This window comes from Petromyzon marinus, unplaced genomic scaffold (assembly GCF_048934315.1).
Source record: "Petromyzon marinus isolate PM22_M1 ecotype Great Lakes invasive population unplaced genomic scaffold, UKy_Petmar_22M1.pri1.0 PM_G_Scaffold_36, whole genome shotgun sequence".
NCBI lineage: Eukaryota > Metazoa > Chordata > Hyperoartia > Petromyzontiformes > Petromyzontidae > Petromyzon > Petromyzon marinus.
In genome coordinates, this window is record NW_027422939.1 from 911,019 (window position 1) to 924,236 (window position 13,218).

Here is a 13,218-nt window from a genome sequence, read left to right on the forward strand (position 1 = left end):
ATTTCGGATTTTAACCGCCGGGTTATCGGTAGCAAGGGCCCACCCGGGAGGGCCACTGAGCCTCCATAACACCTTTCTGCACGAAGAACCGTGGCCCGTGCCAGAATCTTCACTATCGACGCCGACGAGGTCACGCGGCCAGAGACGGAGAGAGCTGCTGGAGACGCGACCCATTAGTCCCATTGCAGCATCACCACTCATGCGGCAAAAACTACTCCAGTGACCGACAGTGTGGGGAGGGGCCTTCAGCCAGCAATGGGACTGGCAAACGGTTGAACAAGTACTCTCTTATGAACGCCTATTTTTCTCTTAAGGGGCAGTCCATAAATGACGTTACGCACCTAGGGAGAGGGGGGGTCAGACATTTGTGACGATGTGTGACGATGGTGGGGGGGGTTGAGAAATGTGACGTCACATCAAATTGCGCAACTTTAAATATTTTCTCCTACTACATCAGAGTGCAGCGCCACATTAAAATACGCACTACAATGACAAGAATTTAAAGCGATTTGAAGCATGTTTTATTTTTTTGGGGGGGGGCAGAGCTTTGTGAGGTCATATTTGAGGGGGGGGGGGGTCTGACTTTTTGTGACGCCATGTGATGGAGGGTCAAAAATCGTCCAAAATCGCTTGACGTCATTTATGGACGGCCCCTAACTCATTTGAAGGACAATGTAGACAAATTATTATCGAGGCTTCACCCCCCCACCCCCCGCGTTTCCTATGCGTACATTGTCAGTAGACCCCCCATACGCAAGCGTACACATTTGGGTTAATCCCCCCTCCATGCGTACGTACTAAATGGATGGCCCCTTATAACCCTAACTACAAAGGCAGAACCCTCACGTCACATGATCTCCGTAACGATGTTGAGACAAAGTAAAAAGGACGTCATGATGAACAAGGGATTATAACTTTTAAATGAAATTGGTCTGTGTCACTGCAGCCTTACTGATTGAACGCAAATTGACGCAATGAATATATCACGTCTGCTTTTCGCTTGCAAGTTTCAAACTTATTGCAATACACCCGTCCCTTGGATCGGCAAAAGGAGAGTCTATTGTAAAACCCACAGTGTGGTTTGCTTTGCGGTGATAAGGGGAGTTTTAACAAACGCATTGTGTCCCGTGTGTGCGTAGACCTATCCGAAATCTCAATTTGCATTGGTTTGGTGATTTGTGACAAAAGACACAAAATTCTGTTAAAAAATATCTCTCTTTCTCAAGTGTGACAGAGCATAAACCCACGTGTGTTTTGCATGTATTACACGGCGCAGTGTGATTGTAAATGTTTTTCTGGACTAACTTATAAAACATACCCTGAGCGTTAACCAAGTAAAGCTCCCACTGCCTTTAACATAAATCTGTGAACATGTGTTTTTACATGTTTTTTTAAGATATGCATAAAATACAGTTCTGTATATTAGAGTATTTGTTGATGAAGGTTCTTGCTCTGTGATGTCCAATCTTGTTTTGAATTTATTTTTTATTGCTATCGTTTGGCTTTCAAGAGCGCCCAACGAGCAATACTGAACTCACTCTGTATCCAGTCGAGACTTGACACCTTTGTTAGTTCGGCTTTAATTACAATGGCTGTAAACAATGTAAGAACCTGGCAGTCACCACCCCTCTCCACTTAAGATCAAATTATTGTTCTTGGTGACTTTTTTATTGAGATAGCAGTTATTGCCATCGTTATTGTTGCGTATTATTTTAAACAATCGTTTAGAAATAAAGTTAATAAAGTCCCACGCCGTGTGGCGCTGTGAACGAAGCCGCCCGGGTCGAGAATCTGCGGAGTTCAAATCCCCGTCAGTGTGGGCGTCCACTCGGTCCATCATCCTTCCCGTGGTCGGTGAAATCGGGCACGGCTTTGTGGGAAGTCAACAGCAGTCATCTTCTAGAGAGAGCGGTCCCCCGTCACGGTCGCGTGAGATTTCCACCGCGGGCTCGGGGAAGCCGCTTGGCTCGCGAATGGACAGTGGCAACGCTCGGTGTAAGCAAACCATGCAAAGGTGTGCGTGCCCAGTGGCTCGACGGGCCCTGGAGGAATGACACCATTAATGTGGTGCACCAAACAAAACACCTCGAATTCAGATTCTTACATATATAAAACGTAATTCTAATAACAATGTGAACATAATGTTAATAGTGAAATTAGTCCATTGCCTTCATTCCATCGCAAAAAACTGCGCACGACATAATTACGTTACATCGCTTGCTCACGTATACACCGTGTGGAGTCGGGCGAGGCACCCACAAAGGATGTCTGCTCAGGCCTCCTCCCAGCTGGGCGGGCACCACCGCCACCGCCGTTGCCCGGCCCTGCGGTCACCACCGCCGCCACTGCCCGGCTCCGGCGTCCTCGACCGACTGCGTCCCCTCTCGCCGTCGCCCTTCCGCTGGCCCGGGGGGCACCCCGACGCCCCCCTCGCTCGTCGACGCGCCCCCCTCCCGCCTCTTCCACCGGCCGCGCTAGCCGCTCCCTCCGCCTGAGCGGCGCTCTGAGCCGCGCCGGCAAACGTGGCTGCAGTAGCGTGCCAGCAGGTGGAGCAGCTCGGCCAGGTTGAGCAACAGACAGACGGCCGACGCGGCCAGCATGAAGATGGTGAAGATGGTCTTCTCGGTGGGGCGCGAAACGAAGCAGTCCACGGTGTTGGGGCAGGGCGATGCGTCGCACTTGAGGAGCCGCGGCATCGTGACGCCGCTGTAGATGAAGTGGAACGCGTAGAGGAAAGAGCACTCGAAGACGACGCGAAAGAGCACGCTCACCACGTACGTGCACAGCAGCACGCCGTCGGTTGGCGGCTTCAATATGGTGACGTCGCAGGGCCGCCCGCACCGCCGCGTCTTCCGCTTGGCCCTGCGGTGGCGGTGAGCGATGTGCATGGCCACGAGCAGCGCCGGCGTCGACACGAAGATGAGCTGCAGGGCCCAGAGGCGCACTTTCGAGATGGGGAAGTAGTGGTCGTAGCACACGTTCTGGCAGCCCGGCTGCAGCGTGTTGCACACAAAACCGGACTTCTCATCGCCCCACACTCTCTCGGCCGCCACCACCAGCACCATGATGCGGAAGATGAAGAGCACGGAGAGCCACACGTGGCCGATGGACGTGGAGTAGCGATTGGCGCCGCTCAGCACCGCGTAGAGGCCGGCCCAGTTCATGGCGCCAGCCGGCCTCGTCTTGCTGCCAGGTGCTGAGCGAAGGGGCTTGGGTTGATGAATTTACTCGGTTCCACTCTCCCGTTCCCTGTTCAAAGACAGAAATGGAGATAAACGAGTTAAGGAGTTTTTAATCTATCGTGCGCAGGGATACGTCGAGTCATCGATTACCATAGATTTTTACGCGTTCCGGACACGTGCATCGAACAATGGGTGTGATAAACGACTGTTTAAAACTTTAATGATGTGCGAAGTCATCATCGTGTGTCACCTCCAATCCAGGAATTGACAGTCGTGCATTTCCCATCTCGTCCTGCCCCATTTTTGTGTAACATGCCGCACTTCGTCTGTCCTTGTGAACCAAACCACTTCAATACCTCTAGAGCAGTGGTTCTTAACCTGTGATGGACGCACCCCTTGGGCGTGCGAGATGCCCTTTATCTGGTGGTGCGAGAAATGGCTCGATGTTTTTAGAAGGTAAATCATCCGAACACAAATTAAGCACGGGCACGTACGCACAACCTACTTTGTTTCATAAAACCCTCCATGTATTTATTAACATTGCACATTTTGTTAAATAACTGAGAGCCAAAGGGGTGCAAGGCTGCAGTAAAGGTGAAGAATCACTGATGTAGACTAACGGAGCAAGCGACACTGCAATAGCGAGACACGCACATTTGAGAAACAATACAAACGAGACCAAAAGGACAGATGACTGAATGAGATTGTGAACTTGAATTCTAACAATATGATCCCTCGTTACCTGACCAGTTGGCCGGTGGTGGCTATACTGCACATGGCCTCTAGTCCAGAACCGTGGAGGCAGCGTGGGTTGGTGGATCACACAAATGTTGTGAAACTTCCTTGCCGTGTGCTTCGGGGAGGTTGCCGTACTCTGGCTCATCAGGAGAAAGCGGTGCAGCAAACGTGGACTCCATCTATTTTTACGTTTCATACCTTCATACTTAGATACTGGCAAAAAAGGTCCCATGATATGTGGATTCCATCTATTCCATCTGCATGGGATAGAGCGTTGCCCCCTTCACACGCGTGGGTTCTCTAGGTGCTCCAGTTTCAACTTTGCAGAGTTGCGCCACTCACATTGCTTGGATCGGCAAGCACCAAGCCCAAGGCAGTTCAGCAAACTGCATTGTCGTACTCTACTTCTATGCTCCCACGTCGAGGATCCCCATTTCCACGTCATCGATCAAAGTGGTGAAACGCGGTCAAATATCCCCAACGGCATACGTGGCCTGGGTTCACCTTCATCCAACAGTGGAGTGAAAGAAGGGCTGTAAATAATCACTCGCCTTTCGCCCGTCCAGTGACGGGTGCATTGCGGTAAATGTGAAACTTGCAAGCGAAAAGCTGACCGCGACGTCTCACTCGTTACATCAATGCGTGTGCAATTTGTAAGGGCGCGGTGACACAGACCTATTTCGTGTAAAGGTTATAATTCCTTGTTCATCGTGACGTCCTTCTTACTTTGATGTCTCAACAACAGCGTTACGGAGATCGCGTGACGTGAGGGTTCCGCCTTTGTCGTGAGGGTTGTAAATTGACGCTGAGGCACCTCGCCCCCCCCCCCCCATGTGGAGTGACGTCAGCCGCTAATTATTATGAATGGGGGGGGGGGGGTGTCCATTTGGAGGACGTCACCTTATAATTATTATTAATGAGTGGGGCTGTTCCATGTGGAGTGACGTCACCTGCTCATGATTATTAACGAGGGGGGAGGGTGCTCCATGTGGAGTGACGTCACCTGCTCATGATTATTAACGAGGGGAGCTGGTCGATGTGGAGGACGTCACTTGCGCGTGATTATATCACTATGTAACACGATTTCTGTTACCGGGTAGTAAAGTGTTATTTTATAATTGCCTTTGCCTCAAAAGTATAGAAATGGCTATTATTCCCCACAAACTTTGCTTTTGTGCCCAGGACAGTGATATTGAGAAATTTACCAATTTTTCAATGAGAAACCGTGGTGTGCATTTGTGTCATTAATTAAGCCACATAAGCAATTTGAACAAATGTATACAACTGGGAGTGTCCAATGCAACATTCTTGAGTTGAATATCATGGACAGTGCTAAAGAGGAAGGCCATAATCCCCAACGTCTTTGAGACGGCACTTGTCACGTGGAAAGAGAAACTACTCCAATGCTGTGTGGAAGTGGACTGTAATATTCCAACACAAGTGTCTACTACAGCTGACACAGAATGTGTCCGTGTGGCATTAGTGAAACTGTCACACACCTTAAACATGGCTGCGCCATTTTAGCATCACCAAATTCTAACTACAGCACGAGATGTATTTTATTATTACACGCTTTTATTTAACTCACTCTTGTCTGTCGTATCCTCAACTATGTTGTATCCTCAAATCTTGTAACTCAATTTTAACCCACTTCCCAATGTCGTATCGACTGCAATACGATATTCTATCATAAAAAATAGATATTTTGAAGCAATCTTTTATATATCTTACGTTTAGGCTAGGGTCTAATTGTCCACTGCTCAACTGACGTTGGCTGTAAATCACCACGGGCCCCTTACGTTGTGGCAAGCTTCGGGGCCACTTCCTGGAGTCGTGGAGTTCTGCCATTACTCGTACGGTACATTTCAACGAAGCGTGTTTAAAAAAAAAACGTATTTTTAAATGTTACTTATTTTAAATATATACAGTTGGAGCCATTTTGTTAATCTATTGCTGGACGAGGGACTCCCCACGCCGCCCCGGGTCGCGATTTGACCATACTTCACCAGGCTAGTCCGTGTGGCTTGGTGGAGGAGGGTAGCGCAAACGTGGGAGCATAGTAACATTGTACTCTACAATGGATGTCTGCCACTCACCAACGTTGCACAGTCCCGCAGCTGCCTACAACAACAACGTCCCATCACAAGGGAAAAACACACAAATAGACAATCACTACGAGTACACTCACCACCACGTAGCTGTCAACCCCATATCAGTGCCCTACCTTATTACAGATCAATTCAGACCATATTGGCCACCACGTGTCTTTATAAATAACAGGTCCCTGCAGGGTGGGCTGGTAGGTCAAGTCTCTGCGCTGTCTATTGAAGGGGGATGGACGGACGGTCACATTAATCTATTGCAGGCTGGTACACTCAGTTTACAACTTCGTTCCTACCAGTATCAACGTTCATCCTACGGAGTCCCATCACAATGTAGAAACACAAACAAATAGACAAAATTATGTTACCAAAGCATGTTTTTTTGCCCGTATTGAAACGGCTGTACCCCGAATGGCCGTGAAAACTCAATGTCTCTGTACAAGAATACGGGGTAAACCGTACGGGTTGACAGCTGTGATGCATCAAAAGATAACTTAACCCGTCGTTGTGTTACCTCGTTTAACCAAAGGCTTCAAACTCGCGTGGAACAGCCCGAAACCCAAAGCATGAGGACAAACACAAAGACGGGTATATCACGAGAGAAAAACCCCTACATATTTACCAATAACACTGTACTTAAAAATACTGTAGTGCATAATCGGGCAATGGCCCTTTTTCATAACACCTCTGTTACTGACGATTGTCTTTCGGCCTTTTTTCTTACGACTGCTGCCTGTGTATCTTACTTTGAAAACAGTTCCACAAAGCATGTCTAATTCTTTTTCTTTGTGACAGACTAGGCCCGAGATGCCAGGGAGGGCCTGAATGGCCTGGATTGCCTACCGAGGAGACGCCTTCCCCGGCGGGGAGCAACCACAGCCTGCGGTGTCACCACCGCACGGGGTCACACAACACCGGATTTTTTTTTGGTCAAAATTTTAAACCAAAACACCCACTTACCGGTTCGCGTGAGTTCAATCCTGCTCAGAGTTTTATGGGGCGAGATAAATTGTTCGTGCAAGTTTAGGGGGGGGGGGGGGAGTCGTTATGTTCTGAACAGTTTTGAAGCGTCCTGGGAGCCGGGCTTGAGACGTCAGCCATTTGCACTTGGGAGCTACCACTCCCAGCGAACGGTTGATGCTCAAACTATCAATCTTATACTTTCACTTCCATCACATAATTGGAATCATTTTTACTCGAACAATATATGCTGAATGATCTACTATGAAATATATATTACATATTCACGGTCGCTTTGTCATTGTATTGCTGTTGGAGATGTATATATTTATATATTAAAAATATATCGCGTCTGTGACCCCCCCAATTTAAAGCGGTAAGTTGGTTCGTTCCAAATGATGACGTTCACACAATGCAAACGCTTACAAAGTTCGGAACGCTCTTCCAGAATTGTACAATATTTTTAAAGTTATTAACTCCGAAAGTTATCTCGATATGGCGATACTACGATATTCTGTAATAATATCCACCATAATCGTATCGTACATTTTTTCCACACGCACACACACACGCACGTGCACACACACACAACAACAACAACCGCCATTCGCCACTAAGTGGCAGTGACGTCACCACGACGCTTGTGCCAGACCATGTGCACCTTGAGGCCACGTGAAGTGTCGAACGCCCGCGGGCAGGAGGTCACGGGGCAGATCCAGGTGCCACGGGTCGGCTGACTGAGATGACTGAGATGACTGGCTGATGCACCACCTGTGTCCCCTACTGTGCCAATCTGCTGTGCTTTAGCCACCCGGCGCTCCGCTCGTTGTTGTGAGCGTCGCTCCTCCGCCCTCCGTTGTTGTTGGAGGGCGACTGCCTCCAACTGCCCAGTAGCAGCGTCCTTCACGAGCCTCCTCCACAGAGTCCGATCTTGACACCGCTGGTACCAGTCATCGGCAAGTCCACTCAGCTCCACGTCCTCCTGTACCACATCACTCCATCTCTTCTCTAGCACGTGCCACGCCCGATTAGCCCCCTCGATCCGTTTAAACAAAAGCTGTTTCGGCATGCGGTGGCTGGGCATGCAGGCTACATGACCCAGCCAATGCAGCCTTGTCTGCCGGAGGAGCTCACCGATGGGACCTTGCCCGGATCTTTCAAGGATATGTGAGCTCCTCACACAATCCAGCCTGGTTAAACCCAAGATGGATCGTAGGCAGGCTAGCCTAAATGTTTCTAACCGGCGAAGATGTTCCATTAGGGGGGTCCACGTTTCGCAAGCATAGAGAAGGGAGGGAATGACCGAAGCCGAGAAGACCTGAAGCTTAGTGCGGAGAGATAGACCAGGTAGCTTCCACACAGCGTTACGCAACCGATGAAAAGATATTGCCGCTCGACTGATTCGGAGTGAGACCTCTGCTGTTAAACTGGAGCCGGTCATAAGCACACTGCCCAGGTATGGGAAACTCTCCACTCTCTCCACAACTGCCCCATCACCAATTGGGAGTTGTGGGGGTGGAGTGTCCGATGGTACAAAATACCCAGGCAGGTGCTTAGTTTTGGTGAGGCTGATGGTAAGGCCCCATCTGTTAGTGGCATGCTCTAGTCTCAGCAGCAGCATCTCCAACTCTTCCTCTGAATGAGCAGCTATTACCAAATCATCTGCATACATAACGCCATCCCTTGACCGCACCCGGGCATCGATCAGCCTCCCATTATATCTGTACCAAATGGAGATTCCCCTGGTACAGCTATTGAAGGCTTCATGAACTACGTGGTCAAAATAGATGTTAAATAATGTGGGAGCCAGAGGACATCCTGTCGCACCCCAAGGCGTATAGGGAATGGCTCTGACTCCCGGCCACGGAGTTTTACCCGGGCCCGCTCACCATCATGAAGGTCCTTAATGATCGTGAGCAGAGGGTCAGGTACTCCAAAAGCACGAAGAACAACCCAGAGCCCAGGCCTACTGATGGTATCATAGGCCTTGACCAGGTCAATAAAGCAGAGATGTAGGTCTTGTTGGAATTCCCTACACCTCTGCTGTAGCAGACGGACAGAAAATATGGCATCTGTGCAGGACCGCCCTTTCCTGAAACCGCATTGGGGCTCCGCAAGCCTCTCCTCAGCGTGCCTGGCAAGGTGATGTTGAATAATCCTTGCCAGGACCTTTCCCGGAACACTGAGGAGTGAGATGCCCCTGTAGTTGTTACAGTCTGTGCGGTCCCCCTTCTTAAAGAGGGAGACCACCAGGGCATCCTTCCAATCCTGCGGAACTCATCCAGTGGTCCAGACTGTTGTTATGATGTCATATAGGGCAGTCTGTGCACAAACGCCACCCTCCCTCAGCATTTCGCTTGGGAGATCATCTCTACCCGGTGCCTTTACTGGTCTCAAGACTCCGGATCGCCTTCTGTACTTCCTCAACAGATGGCACCTCAGCCAGCCACTCACAGGGGGTGACTTCCAATATTTGAGGCACTGCAGCCTCACCAGGGTCATCCCCACTTTGTGCCACGATGTTTTCTTGGCTGAGGGATTTCCCCTCCCCCAGGACCTCACAGAAATGCTCAGCAAATCTGCAAACCTGTTCCTGGGGGTCGGAAATTGGATCACCGTTTTTTCCCCTAATGATCGTAATAGGTGTGGCGCTGCAGGTTACTTTTTTGATGGAGTTAAATAGAGATTTGTGATCACGGGCCACGGAGGCAGACTCCATCTCCTCAGCAACCCGCGACCACCACCCATCCTTGCAGCGCCTCACGGCTCTCTGAACCTCCGAGCGAAGGCTGCGGTAAGCCTCCTCATTCTCTGACGTAGGATTTTGTAGCCGATGACAGTGGGCCTGTCGCTTTGCTCAACCATCCTGAACACCTCCTCTGTCAGCCAGGGTCTCTGGGGAGGTCTGGACCGCGTACCCAAAGCAGCCATTGCAGCTGCATGAGTCACAGTCCTTAACCTCGCCCATTTACCCTCGACATCAGGAGGAGTGGGGGACGATGCCAACCCCAGCCGCAAGCGATGATGAAATTCTCGCTTGCAACTTTCATCAGATAACTGAGACCAGGCCACTTTAGGTTGGAATGGGGTCCTGGGTGTACACCCACCACCGGAGTGGAAGAATGGCAGGCGCATCTTACAGATGACTAGTCGATGGTCAGAGGGCAGATCAGCTCCACGGGAGGTCCTGGTGTCATAGACATGGGCTCGCATCCGCTGGTCTGTCACTATGTAGTCCTGCTTGGACCCGGCATGCATCCATGATATTGTGTGGATGCGCCGATGCCGGAAGAGCGTGTTGGTAATTAAAAGCCCATGGGCTGCACACAAATCTAGCAGCCTCCTACCGTTGTTATTGAGCTGATCTGGCCCATGCCTTCCAATCACTCCAGACCAGGTGTCAGCATCATGACCAACTCGGGCATTGAAGTCACCCAACAAGATGACTCTATCCCGAGGGGCCACTTTAGCCAGCACCTGTGACAGGTCATAGAAGGCATCTGACTCATCTGCTTTGCCTGCATGCCTCCATGAATGTTCGTCTTCGGTAGGGGCATAAGTAACCACGACCACCACTCCTCACCTCCGGTTGATGGGAAGGCGAGCCCAAAGTAGCCTGGGGCTTACCGCTTCCCACACCTCACCGCCATGCTCCCACGCCCCCTTCATTCTTTTGTTCAAAAGAAGAGCGACACCCTGATGTTTGGCAGTCTGCTGCCCTGAGGAGAGGACTGTCCACCCCTTATGGTGGCAGGAGCCAGAACTGGTCCACCGGACCTCCTGAATGCCACAGAGATCCAGGTGGTACCGGTCCAGCTCCCGACAGAGGAGTGGCAGCCCCTCCTCCGCAGTGAGTGTTCGATCATTCCACGTGGCCACACGAAGTGACTTTTTGTTGTTTCTGAAGGTGTCCCGAGGGTAGAGATTCAATCTCCTGGCTCCGCCAATTGGGGTTTGGCCAGGAGACGTCATAGACGCCTGTCCCCCCAGGGCCTCCGGCACAAGCTTATTAGTCACATATTTCAGTCGTGGTTTAGTGGTACATTTTTGAAGGTGGAGGGGTTACCAGCCCCTCGCACCCGTCCAGAGCCCCAATTTAACCCCTGTGGTGGTCACAGACGCCATGAGTGGAGGAGCCAATCGGAATTGGCCCTACCCCCACAGCACTGTCCACGACAGAGTTGCCCGTCCGGCACCGGGAGGAGGTAGGGGGTTGTTTTGCCGGACTAAACAGACACACACACAGACACACACAGATAGATTAACACACTCACTGATGCTGCTGGTATAGCTGGGTCTGCTGTGACTCTGTACACACACACATACACAGAGACACACACAGACACAAACAGACAGATTAACACACTCACTGATGCTGCTGGTATAGCTGGGTCTGCTGTGACTCTGTACACACACACATACACAGAGACACACACAGACACAAACAGGCAGATTAACACACTCACTGATGCTGCTGGTATAGCTGGGTCTGCTGTGACTCTGTACACACACATACACAGAGACACACACAGACACAAACAGGCAGATTAACACACTCACTGATGCTGCTGGTATAGCTGGGTCTGCTGTGACTCTGTACACACACACATACACAGAGACACACACAGACACAAAGAGACAGATTAACACACTCACTGATGCTGCTGGTATAGCTGGGTCTGCTGTGACTCTGTACACACACACATACACAGAGACACAGACAGACACAAACAGATAGATTAACACACTCACTGATGCTGCTGGTATAGCTGGGTCTGCTGTGACTCTGTACACACACACATACACAGAGACACACACAGACACAAACAGGCAGATTAACACACTCACTGATGCTGCTGGTATAGCTGGGTCTGCTGTGACTCTGTACACACACACATACACAGAGACACACACAGACACAAACAGGCAGATTAACACACTCACTGATGCTGCTGGTATAGCTGGGTCTGCTGTGACTCTGTACACACACACATACGCAGAGACACACACAGACACAAACAGGCAGATTAACACACTCACTGATGCTGCTGGCATAGCTGGGTCTGCTGTGACTCTGTACACACACACATACACAGAGACACACACAGACACAGACAGATTAACACACTCACTGATGCTGCTGGTATAGCTGGGTCTGCTGTGACTGTACACACACACAGAGACACACACAGACACAAACAGACAGATTAACACACTCACTGATGCTGCTGGTATAGCTGGGTCTGCTGTGACTCTGTACACACACATACACAGAGACACACACAGACACAAACAAACAGATTAACACACTCACTGATGCTGCTGGTATAGCTGGGTCTGCTGTGACTCTGTACACACACACATACACAGAGACACACACAGACACAAACAAACAGATTAACACACTCACTGATGCTGCTGGTATAGCTGGGTCTGCTGTGACTCTGTACACACACACATACACAGAGACACACACAGACACAAACAGACAGATTAACACACTCACTGATGCTGCTGGCATAGCTGGGTCTGCTGTGACTCTGTACACACACACATACACAGAGACACACACAGACACAAACAGGCAGATTAACACACTCACTGATGCTGCTGGTATAGCTGGGTCTGCTGTGACTCTGTACACACACACACATACACAGAGACACACACAGACACAAACAGGCAGATTAACACACTCACTGATGCTGCTGGTATAGCTGGGTCTGCTGTGACTCTGTACACACACATACACAGAGACACACACAGACACAAACAGACAGATTAACACACTCACTGATGCTGCTGGTATAGCTGGGTCTGCTGTGACTCTGTACACACACACACATACACAGAGACACACACAAACACAAACAGACAGATTAACACACTCACTGATGCTGCTGGTATAGCTGGGTCTGCTGTGACTCTGTACACACACACATACACAGAGACACACACAGACACAAACAGACAGATTAACACACTCACTGATGCTGCTGGTATAGCTGGGTCTGCTGTGACTGTACACACACACAGAGACACACACAGACACAAACAGACAGATTAACACACTCACTGATGCTGCTGGTATAGCTGGGTCTGCTGTGACTCTGTACACACATACATACACAGAGACACACACAGACACAAACAAACAGATTAACACACTCACTGATGCTGCTGGTATAGCTGGGTCTGCTGTGACTCTGTACACACACACATACACAGAGACACAC

The 13,218-nt window shown here is 50.0% G+C and overlaps 1 protein-coding gene across 2 annotated transcripts; it reads right to left on the minus strand.

Moving 5' to 3' along the window:
- Positions 1–316: 316 nt before the first annotated feature.
- Positions 317–8,078, minus strand: LOC142915875 (gap junction beta-1 protein-like). Of its 2 annotated transcripts, none has more exons than XM_076061508.1 (2): positions 7,644–8,078; positions 317–3,249 (listed from the first exon to the last, which is right to left on the minus strand). In XM_076061508.1, the coding sequence occupies exon 2, from the start codon at positions 3,162–3,164 to the stop codon at positions 2,475–2,477; it is 690 nt and encodes a 229-aa protein (XP_075917623.1). In that variant the 5' UTR covers positions 3,165–3,249; positions 7,644–8,078; the 3' UTR covers positions 317–2,474. The 2 variants fall into 2 exon arrangements, with proteins under 2 accessions (XP_075917623.1, XP_075917624.1); XM_076061509.1 differs by lacking the exon at positions 7,644–8,078 and adding an exon at positions 6,017–6,081.
- Between the last annotated feature and the right edge of the window lie 5,140 nt (positions 8,079–13,218).

Excerpts from the sequence above, each read along its gene's own strand:
- LOC142915875 (XM_076061508.1), bottom strand. The coding sequence starts at position 3,164 with ATGAACTGGGCCGGCCTCTACGCGGTGCTGAGCGGCGCCAATCGCTAC.